The 23,403-nt window shown below is 47.6% G+C and overlaps 1 protein-coding gene across 2 annotated transcripts; it reads left to right on the top strand.

Annotated features, from left to right (window-relative positions):
• The first annotated feature begins 11,665 nt into the window (after window positions 1-11,665).
• G6pc (glucose-6-phosphatase catalytic subunit) lies at window positions 11,666-23,106 on the top strand. Of its 2 annotated transcripts, none has more exons than XM_032912858.1 (5): window positions 11,666-11,973; window positions 14,672-14,781; window positions 17,299-17,404; window positions 19,707-19,822; window positions 21,454-23,106. In XM_032912858.1, the coding sequence occupies exons 1-5, from the start codon at window positions 11,744-11,746 to the stop codon at window positions 21,963-21,965; spliced, it is 1,074 nt and encodes a 357-aa protein (XP_032768749.1). In that variant the 5' UTR covers window positions 11,666-11,743; the 3' UTR covers window positions 21,966-23,106. The 2 variants fall into 2 exon arrangements, with proteins under 2 accessions (XP_032768749.1, XP_032768750.1); XM_032912859.1 differs by lacking the exon at window positions 17,299-17,404 and adding an exon at window positions 16,105-16,133 and having other exon boundaries at window positions 11,744-11,973; window positions 21,454-21,469.
• Window positions 23,107-23,403: the final 297 nt, after the last annotated feature.

Genomic DNA, 23,403 nt, shown 5'->3' on the forward strand with positions numbered 1-23,403 from the left:
GTCCTTCTGCCATACCCCTCTGCCTTGCCAAAAATCATTAGATGATATCCCTAAAGCCAGCCACCTCCAGTCTACTCCCTTTTGGCCACTTCCTCCTCCGGAGACAGACTACCAAGGTCCAGCTATCAAAGTACTGAAGTCCAGCCATCAAAAGCCCCTTTGGCTCACCTAATTAACACGCCCAATCAAACATAAACACCTCATCTTAACACAGGTTTCCCCCTTTACCTTTATTTAGACCACCATTTGCCTACAGCCCAGTTCTGTCTCCTCTTTATCCAGAAGTAATCCTTTGTCCCTGAGGCAAATATCCCGGCCCCTGCCCCTTGCCCTTTTTCTCCCTCCTCATTGGTCCTTTTCCCTTTCCCTCATCCTCTGTCTCCTGTCTTTGTCTCATTCCCTCCCCTTTGTCCCTCAAAATAAATCTCCTTTATGCTGAGAACTTGCCCTTGAAGTGTCTTGTGCAGCCTTAGATGTCCTTTAGCAAGCAGTTGTGAGCTGCCTCGTAGGTTCTGGGAATCAAACTCCTGAATTCCTCTGCTAAGAGCGGCAAGTACTTTTATTTATTTGGTTTTGGTTTCTGGGTTTTTCGAAATAGGGTTTCTCTGTGCAGTTCAGAGTTCCAGGCCAGCCAACTCTGTCTTGAAAAAAACAAGATTCATTAATTAATGATTAGATTAATAATTAATTAAATTAATAACTAATTAATTTAAAAGCAAGGTAGATGGTGCATAAGGTAGTCTCTGATCCACACACACACACAGAAAGAGAGGGAGAGAGAGAGAGAGACTTGCGCACATATGCACACACACACACACACACATCACACAGAAGAGTTAGAGGTTTTGGCCTTGGGACTGGTGGCCAGCCTGGCATTGCACTCATACAGAAGCTCAAATGCATCTCTATTGAAATTGAAACAGGCAGCCATCGTCCTCATTATTATTAGAGTCACATCACTTCTTTGTCTTAAAACTTAAAAGCCATTTCACATCTATCTTCTGATAGGACTCCCTCAAAAAGAGTGGAAGTCCAAAGAGCCCAGGTGAATGACCCACTCTTTGCACTGTCAGCCTGGGACAGGACACAAGGCCAAAGGGCAATACTGACATGGCAGGCCCAAACACTTCCTTTCCAGGGGACACTGCCATTACCTAAACTCCTGGCCAGCAAAGGTTGCAGGAAGGAACTGAGGACAAAGGATCCTGGGAGGGTGGATATGAGCAAGTCAGAAAAGCAATTCCCCGGCTCAGAAGGAACCCAGAACTTGGAGATCAATCCCACAGGCCACAGAGTAGGGGCAGGGACTGAGGAATTGGGCCACAGGGTTTTCTCTTCTATCTCCTGGAGCCTCTGAGGGGAGGGAGGGAATGGTTCGGAGGCAGCAGTTCACTGTGTTGCTGTTTTCATGCCCTAGGCAAGCAGAAGCAATGGGGCTCGGTGGTTTACGTTAGTGGTTAGGCTGCCTCTGGGATGACACCGCTGGGATTTGATCCAGTCCATGGGACCCCTAAGTCGTTCCAAGTTACTCGACATCCCCAGTGCCTCAATTCTATCACTGAGCAGTAGGGAGAGTAAGAAAACCTGCTTCAGGGTTTTTATGAGAATGAAGGGGGTGGAGAGATGGCTCAGCACTGACTGCTCTTCCAGAGGTCCTGAGTTCAATTCCCAGCCACCACAGAGTGGCTCACAACCATCTGTAATGAGATCTGATGTCCTCTTCTGGTGTATCTGAGGCTAGCTGCAGCATACTCAGATACACAAAATAAGTAATATATATATGTGTGTATATATATATATTTTTAAGAGAATTAAGTAAATTTTTAAGCTAATTTTAAAAAAAAGGTTTATTTATTTATTTCATGTATGTGAGTACACTGTAGCTGTCTTCAGACACACCAGAAGAGGGCATCAGATCCCATTACAGATGGTTGTGAGCCACCATGTGGTTGCTGGGGATTGAACTCAGGACCTCTGGAAGAGCAGTCAGTGCTCTTAACCGCTGAGCCATCTCTCCAGCCCTTTATTTAACATTTTTAATAACAGAATTTATAGACTTCCCCCCCTCTTTTTGGTTTTTCAAGGCAGAGTTTCTCTAGACCTGGCTGTATTGGAACTCACTCTGTAGACCAGGCTGGCCTCCCAACTTAAGAGATCCACCTGCCTCTGCCTTCCAAGTGCTGGAATTAAGGATGTGGGGCCACCACCACCTGGCTATAAGCTATTTCAGTAAGTGTGGAAGCAATCATTTTAAAAACCTAGTATTACGGCCAACACACCAATTTACCTTGCCCACAGAGGGTGAGCAGCCCGGGCTGAGCTCAGCCAGGCAGTTCTTCCTCCTGGATTCTCCTGGCAAGGCTGCAGCTGGCTATCTGGCTAGTGGACAGGATCTGTGTTGTACAAAGTAGCTTTATTTATTTATTGTCTAGGGCTGCGGTTATAGCAACATGTTTCTTGTAGGCTTGCCACTGTGGTCTAGGAGCCCAAACCACAGCCCAAAGTGAGGAAGCTGTAGTGAGAAAATGTTTTCTAGGTCTTTTCCTGCATCAACTCAGCAGTATGTGCGTGCGTGTATGAGGTGTGTGTGTGTGTGTGTGTGTGTGTGTGTGTGTATGCGCACGTGCGTGCATGTGTGTACATGTGTGTGCATGTATGGTGTGTGTGCATGCGTGTACATGTGTGTATGAGTGTACATGTGTACATGTGTGTATAAGTGTATATGTGTGTGCATGTGTGTTTGTGTGTATACATGTGTGTACATATGTGTACATGTGTGTACATGTGCATGCAGTATGATGTGTGCGTTATACATATGTACATGCACTTGCCTGTGGAGGCCAGATGACCAGTGTCTTCCCCGATTACTCTCTACCTTTTTTTTACATTTATTTGTTTTGCACAGGGGGTGGGGGTGGGATGGTGGACACATGCTGCTCTGTGCATGTGGAAGTCAGGGGTAATTTTGTGGCAGTTGTTTATCTCCTACCAACATGTGGGTTCCAGAGGTCAAACTCAGGTCTTGGGTTTGTCAGCAAGCACTTTAACCCAGTGAACCTGCTAGCTGGTTTTATTTTTGAGATGGGGTCTCTCACTGAAATTGAACCTTATAAATTGGCTTCTTGTCCCTGGCTCTGCCCCAGCTCTGGAGTTACAGACGCGTACCATATGGCTGTCTTTTTACAAGAGTGCTAAGGATCAGAACTCATGACCCCACACTTACTTGCCCAACAATCATTTTACAACTAAGCCATCTCCCCAGCCTCCTGCCTCCCTATTGCCAACGTACCATTAGCCCAGGCAAGTCACAAGACTAGACTCATATTCAAAGGAAAAAGATGTGACTTCATGTCCTGATAAGAAGCGAGGCACTGTCAAAGGCGAAGGGGCCAGGGCCAGGGCTAAGAGCACGTTCTCCCCCATCCCATCAACACTCACACTGAGCAGCTGATAGGTGAGCAGAGCTCAGTTTTAGAGATGAAAAGAGATGCTGTCTTGGCCCTCAAGGCTCAGCGTAGAAGGAAAAGACTCGAGTCATAAACAGAACAACTTCAATGCAGGCTTCAGTGTGATCCATGCTGAGAGACTAGGACCAGTTAAGTGCTATGGGGGTTTGGGTCAGCTCCTTTAGTCAGAGGTCAGAGGTCACTATGTTGAGAAGGCTTATGTAGCCTGACATTGAACGTTGTTAGAATCAGGACATGTGCAGCAGAAGGAAGTGACAGTCCCGGTGCAAAGAGGAGCAGAGCTAGGGCACATCAGGTGTCTATGGGGTGCAGGGACCAGGAGGAGAGGCCATTAGGGAACAAGACTGAAAAGATAACCTGGGATCTGACACTGTGTGGACTTGACCTTGAGCTTCCCTCTGCTGGCCACGGAGTCATTGAACGGCTCTGGAGTGATGAGTAGAAAGAGAGAGCTACTTTATAAAAGGCCTGTCTTGTTACCAGGTGGATGGCTTGGGGTGGGGCATGAGAGGCGAGTGGACACTCAGAAGGCGGTGAAGGAACTAGGGGTCTGGGTAGAAGGATTGTGCAAGCATGAGTACGGGAGACCCAGACCCAGTCTCCAGCATCCATCCAAGCTGAGATTGCTGTGATCCCAGCACTCAAGCCCAGAATGACTACAGGTGGATGCTGGGAACCGTCCATGAGCCAGTGCAGCCTAACTGGCAAGTAGAGCATTCGGTAAAAACCTGTCTCAAAAAACAAGGTGGTAGGGGGTAGGGCTAGAAAGATAGTGCGGAACTTGAGAGCCCTTGGTGCTCTTGCAGAGGACCCAGGTTCTATTCCCAGCGCCCATATAACAGCTCTCAACCATCTATAATTCCAGCTCCAGGGGATCCAATGCTCTCTTCTGATCCCTGTGGGCACCAGGCACACACATAGTACACATACACACCAGCAGGCAAAACAGTCAAGCACATAAACGAATATAAATTTTTAAAAAAAATCTTTTAAAATGTAAAATAAGGTGGAGAGAAGTAGAGGACGCCTGACATTGACCTTTGACCTCTGGCTTCCACATGCACATGCATGGGCTGGTGCACACTCGCACACCTATGTGCATACACATGCGTGTGCTACCCACCCCAAGATACAATAAATAAAATGAAGGACGACAGGGAGTGCAAGAGGTCATGAGGAGATGTGGAAGATGAAGACAAGAATGTCAAGCTCAGTATTCACGGGAGGGCGATGAAGAAAGGTCTCCCTTCCAAAACAGGGAAGGCTGGAGGAAAATCAGATCTGCAAGGAACCTGTGGTGTGGGGGATGTGTGGGACATCTGGGCAGTGTCTTCCGAGAGGCTAATACACACAGGCTCCAGAGGCAGACTGTGGAGATCAGTGGGGCATCCTTGAACACAGCAAACAGGATGTCAGCCTCGTCCCGTGTGGCTAGGGGATTAAGGAAGAAGCCGATGCTTGGAGGTCAGTGAGATCTGACAACAAAAAGGTCACAGTCGACTTCCCTTGGAGCAGATGAAGTCAAGGTCACTTGGGGTTCAAGGTGAGCGGAGCAGGAAGCTTCTTGCCTCTGGGTTTCTGGTTGGAGAGCTCCCCTGGATTCTTGTGACCTCTTTCTGGTTCCAAACCTTCCAAAGGGAAAGTGCTTCAAATGTCACTCAGTCCCCTGCTCCCAAGGCGGGCCTTGTGCTCCAAGGCTTTGTCATGGAGCTAAAAGGTAGCTAAGTGCATCCCAGCCCCACAATGTTTAAAATGAGGGGATGAGGGGGACAAAAGGGAGGCCCTTTTCCAGTCTGCCCTTCCAGAAGGGAAGCAGGTTAGACTCTCCTGGCCCTGCTTCCCCCGCTCCATCCACACCACGCAGGGTGGAGACTGAGGACTCACTTGCTGCTTGTTTACTTCCTAGCTGAGCCCTGCTGTGTTTTTCATATCTAAAAATAGGTGTACACCAGGCGCTCACTTCACAGGGCCTCCCTAACCTCAGCGTTTGTTTTCATAACAACTCGGGACCTCACCTCTTCCTGTCTTAGCATCTGTGAACTCTCAGGGTGGTGAAGGTGTTAAAGTTCTCTGAGACTACTCATCTCCTAATGTTTCCAGCTAGAAAAGAGGAGGATAGCCTGCACCATAAGACAGGGGTACCTGGAGCTTGCTCTGTAGACCAGGCTGGCCTTGAACTCAGAGATCCGCCTGCCTCTGCCTCCCAAGGGTTGGGACCGAAAGGCACGTGACACCACTGCCTGTGAATTTGTCTATTGATTGTGAATGCATGTGGGCATGTGTGGGAAGGTCGGAGAACAACTTGCATAGTCACGATCTCTCCTTCCACTCTGTGGGTCCTGGGGATTGAACTCAGGTCCTCAGGCTTGGCAGCAGTCGCCTTTACCTTTTGAGTCATCTCACCCTGAATGAATCATTAGGGTTTTTTTGGGGGGGAGGGTGCACAGTTTTCACAATTTCACAATTAGACAGGGTCTTGCTTTGTTACCCCGGCTGGCCCTGAACTACCTGAGCTTAGGCAATCCACCTGCCTCGGTCTCCTGAATAGCTGGCACTAGAGGTACATACAGGTCATTGTACCCAGCCGACACTACCTCAGTTTTCAAAATTGAGCTCTTATCTTTTCCTTTAGCTCTGCGGCAGAGGACTTGCTGCGTATGCCCAAGGCCCTGGGTTCTAAAAGAAATAGATGAGGCACTTTCTCCTGGAAGACACTTTCAGAGGGCATTACATGGTCAGAATGGGAAAAGCAGTTGGTGTGCCACCAACCCGAGGGCTAGCAGGAAGGACCAAATTTGACAGAAGGAATGTTCCCAAAACACTGGAAGGTTTGGCATCACCAAAAGTTGTATTGGGAATGAGAAAAGAGTCTGCCATCTGTCCCTAAGGGAACTGGTTGTGCTGGCAGAAACAGCCACTTTTGGGGGAGGGGGGGGGGACTCAGGAAGAATTGTTTTTTGATTTGGAGAGAAGGTAGATCCCGGGCTGGCAGGAGGAAGGGAGAGAGCAAGGAGCGCTCCTAGTTGTTTGCCGTGGGGCAAGATACCTTCGGGTATTTTTACAGTGAACAAAATGTCCAGTCACTCCTGAGAGCCAGGCTTCCGCTGCCTGGTCAACAGGTGCACAGTTCAAGGTCCTCAACCTGAACTTTCTCACCGAGCAGAGATAAGTCAGCCATTTTTACCGGCTAACAATCATTAACCCACCTCCACCTGGATGCCTAACTTGTTTTTCTATCGAATGAACTGGGTCACTCGCTCTGAAGGTGACAGCCGCTGAGCCAGCTAGTTTCCACAGGCCAACATGGCCTCCCCCATCGATTGCTTGGGAGGAGAGAGGAAAAGGAAACCAACTCAAACTTGTAAAGAAAGGGAGTACTAAATTAAAATTACACGGCTGGGCCTGTATTGTGCTTGGCTAGCATGCCCAAGTGGGTTCCTATAAACCAGGAGTTGTGGTACAAGACAGTAATCCTAACACTTAGCACGGGAGGTCGGTCAAGGTTATTCGTGACTACAAAGAGAATTTAAGGTCAGCCTGGCTGGAGACACTGTTTTTTAACACACACACACACACACACACACACACACACACACACACACGGGGGGGGAGAGAGAGAGAGAGAGAGAGAGAGAGAGAGAGAGAGAGAGAGAGAGGTTTATCTTTCTGTTTTCACCTGATGCACGCACCTCAGGGATACCTATGTGCAGCTCAGATCCAGCTGTGCAGTGTATCCTGGTTACAATTTGTAAACAAAACTTACTCCAGCAATAGTAACTTAGAAAGGGCAAGAAGCCCCGCTCTCCACAGAGCCCGGAGTCCCAGCCAGAATACAGGCTTGAGCCTCAGATAAAATGAGACTTTCCTCCTGGTAGTAAATGCAATGTCTGCTGCCGTGCACAGTGAATTACACTCCCTTCCTCCCTCAGCTCATCTGTGCTGGCGAGTAAACAAGAAGGAATGAGTGGACTCTACTCTGCAGAAGGTGGTAGCCTGGACATTGTGCTGCTTAAGGGTGGGACAGACTGTACTTTCTGGCCCCTTTCCCTCATGTTCTCCCAAACTCCTGGATATCTGTCTGTGGAGAAATGTCCGGTGACCTCGCTGGTTAGTGTCCCTCCCACTGATATTTCTCAGGCTTCTCTGGAAACCCCCCAGCAGCCATGTGTGGTCCCAGAGTCTTCCCGGCTGAGGACTCATAAGGGGCTCGCTGGCATTTGTACAAATAAAAAGACAACTTCAATACAAGGAGCTCCCAGTTTTGGTCCCTATGCCTGGCTCCCTGTGCCCCCAGCGCCCCAGAGATCAGTTGGGATTTAAGTTGGAATGTCTGTGGGTCCATGAAGCATCGTGCTCTGGAAATGTTGGTTAAACTGAACTGGAGGGTTTTTTGTTTTTGTTTTTGTTTTTGTTTTAGGCAGGGTTTCTCTGTGTAGCACCTGCTGTCCTGAAATTTGTTCTGTAGACCAGGTTTTGTGCTGCCACTGGCACCCCTGGGTGGAGAGCATGTACTGCAGACCACCCATGTTCAGGCACCACACGGTAGCCCACAACTGCTGTTAACTCGAACCTTATACTTTGCAAACAGACACACAGACACACACATACACACACCACACACATACAACCACAACCACATATACACAGAACTATATACACACAACCACAACCACATAACTACACACACACACAGAAACATACACATACACACCACCACATACACACAAACACACATACAAACACACACAAATAAACATTACAAATAAATCTTAGACAAAGAATCATTTTTTAAAAATTATTTAAACAATAATGAGAGGTAGATGGCGAGATATTTATCTTTGAAGATAGATTTTTATCATTTTGTTTGTGTTGGCTGCTTGTTTGTTTGTTTGTTTCTGTAGTGCTTCTGATCAAACATGGATGCACATGCTTACCACACAACTGCTACATCGCTGAGTTACCCTCCCCACCCCCAAGATAACCTGTTTGTTCTTTTCGAGACAGGGTCCCACTGTATAGCCCAAGCTGGTCTTGAACTTATAGCCTTTTGGGTTTGCCTCCTGCTAGGATTACAAGTGTGCACTGTCATAGCCCGTAGCTGGTGGGATAATCCCTTAAACACCCAGATCCTTCACGGTGCCTCTAGAAAACCATCTGTTCTGTGCACAGGATTTGTGTTTTGTGACCAAGAGACTAGGAGAAACCACAGCTTCTCCAGTCAGTTTCCCAACAGGCTCGGCTCCTCTGGGATTCACCTCTTTCTGCACATGATAAAAATTTGCTGGAAGCAGCAAAGAGTTGGGAGGTCAAAGATGAGGGTTAGCAAACAGCCTCATGATGTAATCCACACGGCCTACGGGGCTCCCCCCCCCCGCGCAGCAGGCAGGCTGCGACTGAGGCTGCCACAGCCTCTCCGTGATCAGAATCAGACGGCATCAGCCCTGTGTGAATAACCCTTATCAGCGCATGAGCAGGCAGTCCTCCAGGGAGTTCCTCTGAAGATAGCGCTCTGGGTTCGCTCTCCATATGCTGAGCACATGGCAGAAACCTGCCTGACACAGACAGCCCAGCTCCTCATCCTGCGCAGACCCAGACAGTGGCCTTTGGATGCTTTGTCAGAGAGTCTGCTCTGTTTGCCCTCAACTCACCTCAAACCACAGAAACTCCAGTCCTACGAACACAACGGCTGTTACTCAATAATGTCTAGGACGACTTACCTGGTAGAGCGAAGGGGCTGTCTCTTCTGTCGAGACGCGTTCCCCATGGTCCCCAAAGTCCTGACAGGGGAGGATACTGTCCACCATGTATCCCAAGACACGGAGCATTTGCTTCCTCTGTGGCCACGCAGAGCCAGCACCACCTCGCCCTCCCTCCACGTTAGCGACAGCCGGTGTAGAGCAGAGTCTGCCTGAGATAGCGGGTGGAGATGAGAAGCCAGATCTCACCTCCAGGTGCAAGGAACAAATCCCGGAAGACGTGCGGGTGGATCGTTTCCAGTGTGGGATGCTGTCAGCGTTTTCTACACATTTACGAACTCTGAATTTCTTCTCACTGGCCCCAATCTAATCCCTATGGGAAAACCAATACGGGTTTAATGCTGGGGAAACCATGTGTGTTTTAAAGTGTCTTGTTCCTATTTCAGTCCTTGAAAAATGCATGATCTGTCACCGAATCCACTTCCCTGTTCCCCTCTGAGTCCTCTGTGACCTGGGAGTGAGGCTTTTGGTCTGTTCCTTGCTTGAGTGATTGATCATATATGAAAGAATAAACAAGAAAATAAAGCCTTATTCTTTCCTTCTTTTCTTCTGTTTTCCCCTTCCTCTAGCATGCTTGAGGCCCTACATTGGATTCCAAGCAACACACATGTATTCATACACACAGACACACATGCACACACAAAGAAAAAGCCCTCACATCTTAAAATTCAAAATGTCTTAAGCTTAAGGTAACTGAGTGAATTGACCACTGCATTAAAAAGTGACTGATCATGGCTGTTAAGAGCACTGGCTCTTCAGAGGTCCTGAGTTCAATTAGCAACCACATGGTGGCTCACAACCATCTGTAATGGGATCCGATGCCCTCTTCTGGTGTGTCTGAAGACAGCTACAGTGTACTCACAGGTCATGCTGGAATCTGGCCAGTAGTTGACAGCATCCAGCACCCAGGTTCAATTCCCAGCATCCACATGGCAGCTCACGGCTGTCTATAACTCCAAGATCTGACACCCTCACACAAACACACATGCAGGTAAAACACCAGTGCACATAGAAAAATAAATAATTTTTAAAAGGATTGCTATAGGACTACACGAGATGACTCATGGAGTCCATTCCCCAGTACTCACAAGGTGGGAGGAGAGATAGGAATGAACGTTCTCCGTGACTTTGGGATCCAGTCAACTCCCTACTTCCAAGTGAATTTTTTTTTTTTTCGAGCTGAAGGCCGAACCCAGGGCCTTGTGCTTCCTAGGCAAGCGCTCTACCACTGAGCTAAATCCCCAACCCCTCAAGTGAATTATGAAGACTCCCAGGACTGGTTTGTCTTAGTAAATGTGATCACTGACCTCAGGAATTCCTTCTATGTCCTCTTTCCTACCTGGAGTCGTCCCTCATCTATCTGTACAGACGTTTGTCCCCTGCACACACGTGTACACACATAGATGAAAACCATTTTAAATACATCTTTTTTTAAATGCTTTTTAAAAATATTTTTATGGGGCTGGAGAGGTGGCTCAGTGGTTAAGAGCACCGACCGCTCTTCCGGAGGTCCTGAGTTCAATTCCCAGCAACCACATGGTGGCTCACAACCCTCTGTAATGGGTTCTGATTCCCTCTTCTGGTGTCTGAAGAGAGTGATGATGTACTCACATACATAAAATAATCAAAATCTTTTCAAAAAATATTTTTAAATTTTTTAAAAATTTCATGTGCATTGGCGGTTTTTGCTGCATGTGTATCTGTGTGAAGCTGTTGGATCCTCTGGAACTGGGTCAGTTACTGACATTTGTCAGTTGCCAGGTGGGTACTGGAAACTGACCCCAGGTCCTCTTGAAGACCAGCCAGTGCTCTTAACCACTGAGCCATCTCTCCAACCCAATGTAAAAACATTTTTAATAATTGCTTTTCTTGCCCTAAGACATATAAAAATCAATATTGGAGACACTGTTGGCTTCCTCCATTAACCAGAGGAGGACCCCAGACCCTCGTGAACTTGATGAAAGGCCAAGAGAGTGAGGGTTTCCAGGACAACAAAATCCAGTGATGCTCATTTTGTATGTTTTAAACTAATAACTTAAAACATCACTCTCCACAGTAGCAAACTTCCCTTTGTCTCCAAACAAATACAATTGCAGGCTTGAAAAAGCAGACGCCCTCGCAGGAGCCACAGTTGAAACAGACTCTGCCCTGAGCCTCTGGCCTGGCTTCGAGGACCAGGAAGGAGGGCACCCCTTAGCACTGTCAAGCCGTGTGCCCAAGTTAATAATTTGCTCCGCCAATGGCCGATCAGGCTGTTTTTGTGTGCCTGTTTTGCTATTTTACGTAAATCACCCTGAACATGTTTGCATCAACCTACTGATGATGCACCTTTGATCAATAGATTTTAGACAAAAGTGTTTTTTTGAGTCCAAAGATCAGGGCTGGGTTGACCTACAGACTGAATCCAGGGCATATAAAACGGGCAAGGCACAGAGTGATAGCAGAGGAACCGGGGCCAGCCAGGCTGGACTCACTGCACGGGCTCTGCTGGCAGCTTCCTGAGGTACCAAGGGAGGAAGGATGGAGGAAGGAATGAACGTGCTCCACGACTTTGGGATCCAGTCGACTCGCTACCTCCAAGTGAATTACGAAGACTCCCAGGACTGGTTTGTCTTAGTGTCTGTGATCGCTGACCTCAGGAACGCCTTCTATGTCCTCTTTCCCATCTGGTTCCATGTTCAAGAGACTGTGGGCATCAATCTCCTCTGGGTGGCAGTGGTTGGAGACTGGTTCAACCTCGTCTTTAAGTGGTAAGAATCATCCAGAGGGCTGACGGGTAGAGAAAGAGGCTGCGTTCTCTGTAGAAATGACTGTCCTTTAGCAGAAGTACCCCCATACTGTTCACTGAGCTACAGGTCAGTCCTATTGGCTTGAGAGTCTCTACAGAAAGAATAGAGGTCGTGAGAATCCCACCAGTGCCTGGAAACGGGGGAAAGTCTATTTTGTCAGACCCGAGGGATGGAAAGACAGCTGAATTTAATGAAAAGCCTGAGCATAGGTTTTACGCCGGATTATTTGACTTTATTTAGAGTTAGGGTCTTGTGTAGCCCAGGCTGGTCTCATGCAATGTAAGAGACAGTGACCTTGAATTGACCTTAAATTCCTCTCGTCTGGACCTCCTGATTGCTGGAATTACAGACGTGTGCTCCCACATATAGTTTAGCATGCTGAGTATTGAACCTGAAGGCTTGGAGCATGATAGCAAGGACTGTCCCATGGGGCTACATCCCAGTCCCTGAGCACAGGTTTTAAAGAAACCCTGTAATTACTATTTTGTTGCTATTTCTATGGGTGCCATAGAAACCGAGGTGGAAAAGAAGCAGGGAGGGTGTGTGAGGAGGAGGGAAGCGATCCCTCACCTTGTGGTTAGGTGGTAAGAAGTGATCCAGACAGCCAGGACCTTCCAACTGGTGAATTATACAAGCTCGCTGAGCTTCTGTTTTAGACTGTATAAACTTTGGTTCTCTCCAGAATCTTAATAATCCAATCATCATTTATTGAGCAACTACTATGTGCCAGGCACACACACACACACACACACACACACACACACACACACTCTCTCTCTCTCTCTCTCTCTCTCTCTCTCTCATTCTCTCTCTCTGTTTTTCTCTGTCTCTGTGTCTGTTCTCTGTCTCTGTGTTTGTCTCTCTGTCTCTGTGTGTGTGTGTGTGTTTGCACATGTTCATGTGTACACATATGTGCCTGTGTTTGTAGAGGCCGCAGCAGTTGTTCCTCAGAAACTTTTTGAGACAAGGTCTCTGATTGGACTGGAGCTCCTGAGTAGATTAGACCAAACAAACCCTGGAGATCTACCTGCCTGTGTCCCCATAGCTATATGCCACCATGCCTAGGATTTCTTTTGATAGGATGGGGATGGATTTAGGTTTCCCTGTTTCATAGCAGACACTTTAATACATCCATTAACCAGTCCCCGATTCCTGGATTTCTTGTGGATTTTGTTTGTTTGTTTGTTTGTTTGTTTCAAGACAGAATCTCACTATGTAGCCCTGGCTGTCCTGAGATTTACTGTGTAGACCAGGCTAGCTTCAAACTCACAGAGATCTGCCTGCTTCTGGGATTGAGGATGAACACCACCAAGCCTGGGTTTTGCTTGTGCTTTTTCTATTTTTTTTTTTTTGGAGCTGGGATCGAACAGGGGCCTTTAAGGGCAACAGCGCTCTACCCTGAGCCAAATCCCCAACCCCTTTGCTTGTGCTTTTTAAGATGGGGGTAGGGTGGGGGGGTGGGGTATCTTCTCACTCTGTAGCCCAGTCTGGCCTGGATCTGATTAAATAGTCCAGTCTGTTCTCAACTCATGCCTTTTCTCAAGTGCTAGGATTTCAAGTGTGAGCCACCATGCCTAGCATGTGCGCTTTTAAGTTCTAGATCCCCAGTGCTGAGCCTGTATACGCTCTTTGTTATTGAACTGTACCCTAAGCCCCATGGGACTTTTTTTCTAATAAGACAAGGTCTCTTACTGTGCAACCTAGACTAGCTTCCAGTGTGTAATCCTCAAGCTTTAGACGCCAGAGGCCTAGGATTAGAGGTGTGGACAGCTGTACCCAGTTCCCGGGCACTTTCGTTTTGTTTTTGTTTTTGAGTCAAGGACTCAGGTGACATGGGTTGGCCTGAAACTCAGAAAGCAGCTGATAATCACTGTGAATTTTCAATCCTCCTCTTTCATCAGTCACAGACTAGGATTACAGATGTGTTCCTTCCTGCCAGGTGTGTGTGTGTGTGTGTGTGTGTGTGTGTGTGTGTGTGTGTGTGTGTGACTGCATGCATAAAACAGTTCAGAGGACCCTGTCATTTCTTTCCATCATGTGAGAACTCAGGACATCCAGCCCTTTACCTGTTGAGCCATCCCGACCCTCCAGTTTCTCATATTCTGTGGTAAGTAGGTCCTTAGAGAAGAACAAATGGGGTTGAGATTGAGATCTAAAGCCTTCATTAGTCTGTGCCCCTGGCCTCTTTCAATTTCAGTGCGTTCTTGGGGTTGAGGGGTGTGGCTCAGTTGTCTTATAAGCCCAAGGGAGTTCTTGAACCGCTGGGGTGATGACTAATCTGATTTGAAGATGTCCTTTCTGAGCTCTGGCCTCCCCACTTCTACATGTATCGTTCACGTTACATGGGGGTTGGGAGGACAGGATCTGAAGCTAGCCGCTGAAGTCTTGTCTCAAGTGATCCTTCTGTGTGCCTCCCAAATGGCTAAAACACCACTGCACCCAATTTCTGAGGCCATATGTCTATGTTTGAGTAGATAATACATCCATTGACCTGTTCAAATTTTAGAAGTCATCTACCTATCATACATAGTGTCCCAGACCTCTCCAGGGGACCTCCAAAGGCAATAAGCACTCAAGCTTCTTTCTCTCCTTTGAAAGTGTGGACTTCCGGTAAAATCATGCACTGGCTCACTCCAGACATTGACTCTGCTCTCTGCAGGATTCTTTTTGGACAGCGCCCGTATTGGTGGGTCCTGGACACCGACTATTACAGCAACAGCTCCGTGCCTCTGATAAAACAGTTCCCTGTCACCTGTGAGACTGGACCAGGTGAGCATCCCAGCCCTCACTGAGGTGGGGTAGACAACGTTCTTCATAGTCTCGAGCTAACATCCTTTGTGGATCGGCGTTGACCTTGAAGACAGCCTGCTGGCTTGAGGACAGCCATTGCTTCCTTCTGTTGTCACAGTCAATCTGTCTTCCATGTGACACAAATCTACCTTAGATCACAGCACCTGAGCCTTGCCTTGCTAGTTTGGAAAGCTAAGTGATGCCTCCAGGATTAAAGTCTGAGAGGGGCAATGGTATACTCACGGGCAATGGCAGGTCAGAGTAACTGAGCCAGAGCCTTGTATCCAGAGAGGGGATAGTGGTTGGCAGAAGCCTGAGGCCTTGATGGTCCCTCCTAGCAGCCTGGTCCGGTGAACAAGTTCCTCTACGTGGACTGTCCCAAACCCAATGCTACTTAAGTTGTTTTCTTTTTAAACGGATTTATTTAATTTGTATATATGAGTACACTGTAGCTGTCTTCAGACACACCGGAAGAGGGCATCAGATCTCATTACAGATGGTTGTGAGCCACCATGTGGTTGCTGGGAATTGAACTCAGGACCTCTGGAAGAGCAGTCAGTGCTCTTAACCACTGAGCCATCTCTCCAGTCTCTACCTTCAGCTTTTGTCTTATTTGAGAAAGCTTGTTTCTTTGTTTGAGGGATGTCCTCACATAGGCCAGACTGGTCCTAAACACAGTATGCAATTGAAGATGACCTTGAACTTTTTTTTTTTTTCATCTTTATTAACTTGGGTATTTCTTATTTACATTTCAATTTTATTCCTTTCCGGTTTCAGGCCAACATCCCTAACCCTCTCCCTCCCTTCTCTATATGGATGTTCCTCCCATCCTCCCCCATTGCCGCCCTCCCCCAACAATCACGTTCACTGGGGGTCCAGCCTTGGCAGGACCCAGGGCTTCCCCTTCCATTGGTGCCCTTACTAGGCTATTCATTGCTACCTATGAGATTGGAGCCCAGGGTCAGTCCATGTACAGTCTTTGGGTAGTGGCTTAGTCCCTGGAAGCTCTGGTTGGTTGGCATTGTTGTTCATAGACCTTGAACTTCTGATCCTCCTTCCTCCATGACAAATTAGTAAAGCAAAGTATTAGAAGATTGCTGGCACCTACGTGGCATCTCACAGCTGTCTACAACTCCAGTTTCAGGAGATCTAATTCTTCTATGAATACTGCATGCATGTGGTAAACAGACATACATGCAGGGAAAACACACATACACATGATTTTTTTAAATAGGAGAGGAAAAGAGGATAAATGGGGGGCGGGGAGATCAGTCAATGCCCTCCAGAGCCACAATTGTTCAGGGAAGGAATGTGCTCACAGGCAGATGAAGGCCAGTTGGGACTAAACCTCACACGACTCCCTAAGACTGCCCAAACTAGAGACGTCTCTTCAAAAATTGCCCTGAACAGGTCGAGGGGACCAGGCTTTATAGCATAATACAGACCAGTCATGGGAAACAGCCTATACTTAAGTACAGAGTATATAACATTGACCAAGTTGACTGTCTTCAGCCCAAAGACATGCCCATAAAAGGCTAAGAGTTAGGGACCACCTACACTCTTTTTTTTTTTAAGATTTATTTATTTGTATATATACTCTTAGCAGCTGTCTTCAGACACACACCAGAAAGGGGCATCAATCCAGGTGGTTCCAGGTTACTGGATTTGGGGACCTCTGGAAGCAGTCATTGCTCTTAACGTAAACCATCTCTCCAGCCCACAACTACACTCTTAGCAGCTGGAAAACTATCATTCCATCCAGGAGTGGGGTGTGGATGGCAGGGCCAGGGAACAGGAAGCGACTGGAAATTGGTTGGCGTAGGTTGAAAAAGTGAAATCTGAGTCAAGACATGAAGAGGCCAGGGAGCTGACCAGAGGACCTTTGGGAGAAGAGCATGCCCGATACGTTTAGGGGCCAGAGCAGAGAGAGAAGGGAAATATAGGGGAGCTGAGGGTGGACAGATCAGTAATAATTTGCACCCCCAGTGTCCTGATTCCTATGTAATCTGCAGACCATCTGTAAGTTCAAGAGCAATGGAGGACCTCTCTGTTTTTGCTGAGCACAGCACTCCCACAGCCCTGCATTAACTCTTGGCACACAGTGTTAACTTGTTAAACAATTGAACTACAGATAAGGGAATGGATAGTGAGGTGGGTGACTAGATGGAAGGAAGGATGGATGGATGGGCTGATGGGCGGGTGAATGTGCGGCTGAGACCTTGACAGTCTCTCAGAACAACATCTTTCCATCTTTAGTCCATTCATCTCTCTCTTTTTTTAGATTTATTTATTTATTTATTTATTTATATATTTATATACACACTGTAGCTGTCTTCAGACACACCAGAAGAGGGCATTGGAGTTCCTTTACAGATGGTTGTGAGCCACCATGTGGTTGCTGGGATTTGAACTCAGGACCTCTGGAAGAGCAGTCAGTGCTCTTAACCACTGAGCCATCTCCAGCCCTAGTCCATTCATCTCTTTTCTGCCATTTAGGGAGTCCCTCGGGCCATGCCATGGGCACAGCAGGTGTATACTACGTTATGGTTACTTCTACTCTCGCTATCTTTCGTGGAAAGAAAAAGTCAACGTATGGATTCCGGTAAGAACTCACCACTGGGGCTGGGGGTGAGCAGGAAGCTGAATGCTCTGTGGCTGACCCAGAGGGGTTCTTCCCACCTCGCCAGATCACACTAAGAGGTGTTGCATTTCTGCTGTGAGTTAACATCACGGATGCTTAAGACAGAAGGATCCACTAAGGTAGCCTTGTTTTTTTTTTTTTTTTTTTTTTTTTTTTTTTTTGTTTTTGTTCTTTTTTTTTTTGGAGCTGGGGACGAAAGCTTCCTAAAGCGCTCTACCACTGAGCTAAAAACCCCGTAGCCCTTGTTTTAAACAAAGAAATAAAGCTCACCACCGTGAACAGACATTCTGAAGATTGTCTAGAGCAGCGGTTCTCAACCTGTGGGATGAGACTCCTTTGGGGTCACATATGAGATATATTGCACATCAGATATTTATATTATAGTTCATAACAGTAGCAAAATTACAGTTATGGAATAGCAATGAAATAATTTTATGGTTGGGGGGTCACCACAACATGAACCGTATTAAAGGGTCACAGCATTAGGTGGATTAAGAACCACTGCTCTGGAGAGTGGCAGGGCGTAGATTAAATTAATTATATCATTCACTCATTCATGGGTTTAGTTCTAGGTATTGAACCTGGGGCTTTGTGCATGTTGTATGACTAGCGATGTGTTTATAAAAAGATGAGAGGATATGTCCTGGGTTTCAGCACTAATGCTGTGTTAATAAACACAGAATAAAGGGGAGGATTATGTTCTATGGGGGTCTGGGAGTAGGGGGTGCCTCAGCAGGTCCATGCTGAGACATCCCTTCCCCCTGAGGGACCAGCCACACGATGGTATAGTAGAGAATAGAGTTTATTCAGGGCATGGGGAGGGGGGTTAAGAGAGTAGTAGGGGCAGAGAAAGAGAGAAAGAAGGAGAGAAGGAGAGGAGTAGAGGAGTAGAGGCCGGCCATGAGCATGTGGAAAGAAGGGGGGAGAGGAATGGGGAGAGAAGGGACAAAGGGGGAAGAGGGAAAGAGCAAGAGCAAGAGAGTGAGGAGGGGGCGAGCAGCCCCTTCTATAGCATCAGGCATAACCTGGCTGTTGCCAGGTAACTGTGGGGGTGGAGCTTAGACAGAACGCTAACAACCAGTCTATCACAAAGCTATGTGTCTAGCATTAGAAAAAAAAGTCCATTTCTGTAGCATCCTGGAGTCACCTCATAAAGGTTAAATAAATAGACACAAGTTGTTCCTTATGTGGGGATCCAAGGTATGAAGACCTCAGTGTAAATCCTCAGTTATCAAACGGAAAAGGATGGGCAGCTAAGATGCATATAAAGGGGAGCTAGAAGGATGGCTCCGTAGTGAAGAACGCTGGAGGCTCTTCCGGAGGACGTGGATTCAGTTCCCAGCACCCACTTGGTGGCTCACCCCAGTTCCAGGAGACGGAGGCCTGATTCCACCTCTGTGGACTCCAGCTCCAGGCACAGACCTGGTATATAGATATCCATGCAGGCAAACACACACACACACACACACACACACACATGGGTGTAAATCATCAGGTGTGATGGCTGCCACCTGAGAATTGGCAGATCAGGCGTTCAAGGTCTCCTTGGTTACCGAGTGAGTTTGAAGCCAACCTAGGCTCTTCTCAAGGAAAAGAAACTTTAAAAACAGAAGAAAAAAAAAAAGAACCTCAGGACCGGAGAGATGGCTCAGTCAGTAAGATACTCGCTCGGCAGCCCTCATACAGGTGAAGGAGAAAACCATCCCCACGATGGTCCTCTAGCTTTCGTGCCTGTGCTGTGCACACGTGTATGCATCCCACACCCCCTGTGGCAGAGAAGGCACGGGAGAAAGAACAGCTGAGAGGTCACATGCTAAACACAAGCACCGAACAGAGAGCAGACTCACACACACACACACACACACACACATACACACACACACACAGACACACACACACACACACACACACACACACACACATACACACACACACACAAACCCACACACACACACACACAGAGGAGACACACAGAGACACACACAGGTCTTTAAATTCTGGAAACTTGCCAAGACCACACCTACTAATCCATCCCAAACAGGGCCACTAACTGGAGAGAGAATGGGGGTGAGGGGAAGAGAGGAATCCCATTCAAAACACGACAAGCACCATGCATTGCTGAGCTTTTCAGTAAGGTTTCCAATTTCTAAAAATTCCTCTGATGGAGCCTCAGTTTGCCAGGTTCCACCACTCCCACCAGTACTGTTTTCCTTGCCAAAGGATCCCCATCTGGGTTCTGGAATGGTTGCCTATTGTCTTGCAGGTGTTTGAACATCATCTTGTGGTTGGGATACTGGGCTGTGCAGCTGAACGTCTGTCTGTCCCGGATCTACCTTGCCGCTCACTTTCCCCACCAGGTTGTGGCTGGAGTCTTGTCAGGTATCAGCAGCTCCTATTTCTTCCCCACCCACTTCCTACTTCCACTGGGTCTTCCTTGCATGACCTCCTGCCGTCAACCTTTCCATAGTTTCAGAGTCAAAGGCGGGTGGCTGGGAGAGGCTAAGGGCGTGGTTTTGTCTGTAAGTCAGCGTGAGGACCTGGTTTGTAGGTTTACCTGAATTTGACTCCCAGCACCACATAAAAAAGCATCCACAGCAGAGACTGCCTGTATTCCCAGGGGAGGCAGAGACAGGAGAGTCCCCAGAGTTCATGAACAAGACAGCCTAGACTAATTGGTGAGCCCCAGGTCTCAGTGACGGACGATACAGACAGAGATACGGATACAGTTCAGATACAGATACTTACCTGAAGCTGACCTCCAGTTCTGCATGCATTCCTGTGTGCGCGCGCACGTGCGCAGAGACACACACAGACACACAGACACACACACACACACACACAGACACACACACACACACACTTTGAAATTAGTAGTTTCCACAGCATGCCCAGAGTTGTACAGCTTAAGTGTCCAGCTAAACTCATCCAACCGAGTTTATTTAAAGTCTCCAAGCATCTTACAGTCTGTGTTTCTCTCTGATCTTCGATTTGAACCGGCTCTCAGTTCCTTTTCAGAGAATCTACCAAATGCCCAGTGCCTTGGGGAGAGCTCATTATGGAAACACATTCATCTGCAGACCTAACATGTCTGCAGCTGGCGTTCCCTCATAGAGAGAACATTTTGTGCATTTGCTATTCCGGAGATCCAGTTAGGAAGAGAAAGAAAAGATTTACGTTAAGCATTGAAGAGACAAGCAAAGAAACCCAACGTCTAGGTGTAGGGCTGGGGGGGGGGGCAGATCAATTGCAAGCCTGAGGATCTGAGTTCGATCCCTGGAACCCACATGGCAGAAAAGAACCTACCCCATGTAATTGTCCTCCGACTCCCACATGTATGCTGTGGCACGTGTGCCCACACACATACACACAAAGACAGAACAAACAAAATGTGTAAATAAATAAATAAAAATGCCTAGTGTGTGAGCATATATGCTTAGAGAAGCTATGTCACACGACAGATTTGGGGATGCTCTGGTTAGAAAGAATAACATCATCGACCGTGTGGCAAACTTACTAGCTTCTGTGGAAGGAACCAAGAGAGCAATGGGTGGTGTTAAAGGAGATCTGGTCTGATGGCTCAGCAGGTTACCACATTTGCTACCAAGCCTGACAACCTGAGTCTGAGCCTCAGACCCACATGACAGAAGGAACCAACTCCTGTCACTTGCCCTTTGACCTCTACGCAGGTGCCGTGTCACATGTGCGCCCACCCACACAGAGACTTACTTACATACCCATATCCACTAAATATATAGATGTGATGGAAATTTAAATAAATAGGATAAGTCCGTTCAGTGGGGTCGTCTGGCGGGAATGCTCTGCCCCTCTCCCCACCCCCAGTATATGCAAGATGAAACAGGACCCAACACACACAACAGGAAAATTAAACTCGGTGGGAAGATGCATGTGATAGACTCCTCCACTTTGCAGTGTGATTTAGCCTCATCTGTGGTATGATGGCAGGTTACCCGTAGCCACCCCCATTCCTCACCGTTCTTTCTCCCACACAGGCATTGCTGTGGCTGAAACTTTCAGCCACATCCGGGGCATCTACAATGCCAGCCTCCAGAGGTACTGTCTCGTCACCTTCTTCCTGTTTGGTTTCGCGCTTGGATTTTACCTGCTGCTAAAGGGGCTCGGGGTGGACCTCCTGTGGACTTTGGAGAAGGCCAAGAGATGGTGTGAGCGCCCCGAGTGGGTCCACCTTGACACTACACCCTTTGCCAGCCTCTTCAAAAACCTGGGGACCCTCTTGGGGTTGGGGCTGGCCCTCAACTCCAGCATGTACCGCAAGAGCTGCAAAGGAGAACTCCGAAAGTCGCTCCCATTCCGTTTGGCCTGCATCGTGGTCTCCTTGGTCCTGCTGCATCTCTTTGACTCTCTGAAGCCCCCGTCCCAGATTGAGTTGATCTTCTACATCTTGTCTTTCTGCAAGAGTGCGACCGTTCCCTTTGCATCTGTCAGTCTTATCCCCTACTGCCTAGCCCGGCTCCTGGGACAGACACACAAGAAGTCTTTGTAAGGCATTAAGTCTTTGACACTTCAAGTCAGCAGCCGTGCAAAGGACTAGGAGCAGCCCAAGCCTTCTGCAACCCAGTGTGGGGCCAGAGGTGTTCACATCCACCCTGGTGGCCCTGGTTGCCATCGTAACCAAAAAGATGAATTTTTAAAAGCTAACAGGGCTGTTTGAGGAAAGCTTGAATGCTGGAAGTTGGGTCTGGATGTTTCCCTGACGACTCACTTCCGGTCTCCTGTCCGACACAGAAGAGAAAGCCCAGACTAGAGATCCTGACTGAGACTGCTCTCACTGTGCAGAGTCGTCCTGGCCGAGGGAAAAAGAAAAGAGCGTTGTGGATTTGCTAGGAAGAGAAGGAAGGATTGGGAGGAGGGGGAGTGTTTGGTGGATTGAGCAAACCATATGCAAGCCATGTCTAACCGGCTTCAGTTATGCCTGGGTCTTTAGATATATAGGACACTCTCAATAATGATAGGCCAGCTCGTGTAATGAGTAGCCAGTTAGAGGCAATCATTCTGCTCCCAGATTTTTTTCTCTACTGTACATGGAAGTCACACCGTGTGCTTGTATTCCTGAATGGTAATGGTGACTGTCACTCAGGAACCACCACCTTCTCTGTCACATCACAGCTTTGTCCTCCTCGGCCCAGGTCTGCGTGCCGTAGGACTCATCACTGCTTCCCTGACCACGCTGCTGGACCCTGCATTGCTGAACCCCGCGCTGCTGGACCCTGTGGTGTCCGGTGGGCAATTGTTTGCTGGTGCTTTTGTAGGGTTAAGTTAAACTCTGAGATCTTGGGCAAAACGGCAAGGGGAGAGTCAGGATTCCTGTCTCCGAAGGTCACTCCGAAGTTACTTTTGATTCCTGGAGCAGAAATGACTCCTTTCTCCAACCCAAGCCAGCCAAGAACTCATTCTTAGAGGCAAAGCAGCCCGAGCCCGACTGTGCCTGTCCTCCAGCCTGGGCTGGTTTTGCAGAGTGTGTCTTCAAGAAGAAAAAATGGTAAAGCTATTTATTCAAAATGCTTTGTTTTTTGCTATGAATGATGCCTGTGTTTCCATCCACGCCAAGCACTTTGTTCCTATTGTCTTTGATAAGAAAACTACATGTGTGCAGTATTTTATTAAAACGACATTTTGTTTAAGAATGGAATCTTGGGGTTGATTTTATGGTAGCGCTTGCCTAGGAAGCAAGGCCCTGGGTTCGGTCCCCAGCTCGAAAAAAAAAAAAAAAAAAAAAAAAAAAAAAAAGAATGGAATCTTGTTTATTACTCTATTCTACTTCGTTTTTATCATTTTTCTTTTTTTTGCTTTGTGTGTCTGGGCTATTTCGTCTGTACATATGTCTGTGCACCACGTGTGCGAGCCTGGTGCTTGCCGATTCCAGATCTCCTGGGACTGGAGTTACAGCTGTTGTGAACTGCCGTGTGGGTGCTGGGAACTGA

This window comes from Rattus rattus, chromosome 9 (assembly GCF_011064425.1).
Source record: "Rattus rattus isolate New Zealand chromosome 9, Rrattus_CSIRO_v1, whole genome shotgun sequence".
Taxonomy (NCBI): domain Eukaryota; kingdom Metazoa; phylum Chordata; class Mammalia; order Rodentia; family Muridae; genus Rattus; species Rattus rattus.

What these genes read in the sequence shown, in the direction of transcription:
- G6pc (XM_032912858.1), top strand. Translation starts at nt 11,744, where the DNA reads ATGGAGGAAGGAATGAACGTGCTCCACGACTTTGGGATCCAGTCGACT. An exon ending in AAGTCAACGTATGGATTCCG is followed by an intron (nt 17,405 to 19,706) that starts GTAAGAACTCAC and finishes ATTGTCTTGCAG; the next exon opens with GTGTTTGAACATCATCTTGT. An exon ending in TGTGGCTGGAGTCTTGTCAG is followed by an intron (nt 19,823 to 21,453) that starts GTATCAGCAGCT and finishes TCTCCCACACAG; the next exon opens with GCATTGCTGTGGCTGAAACT.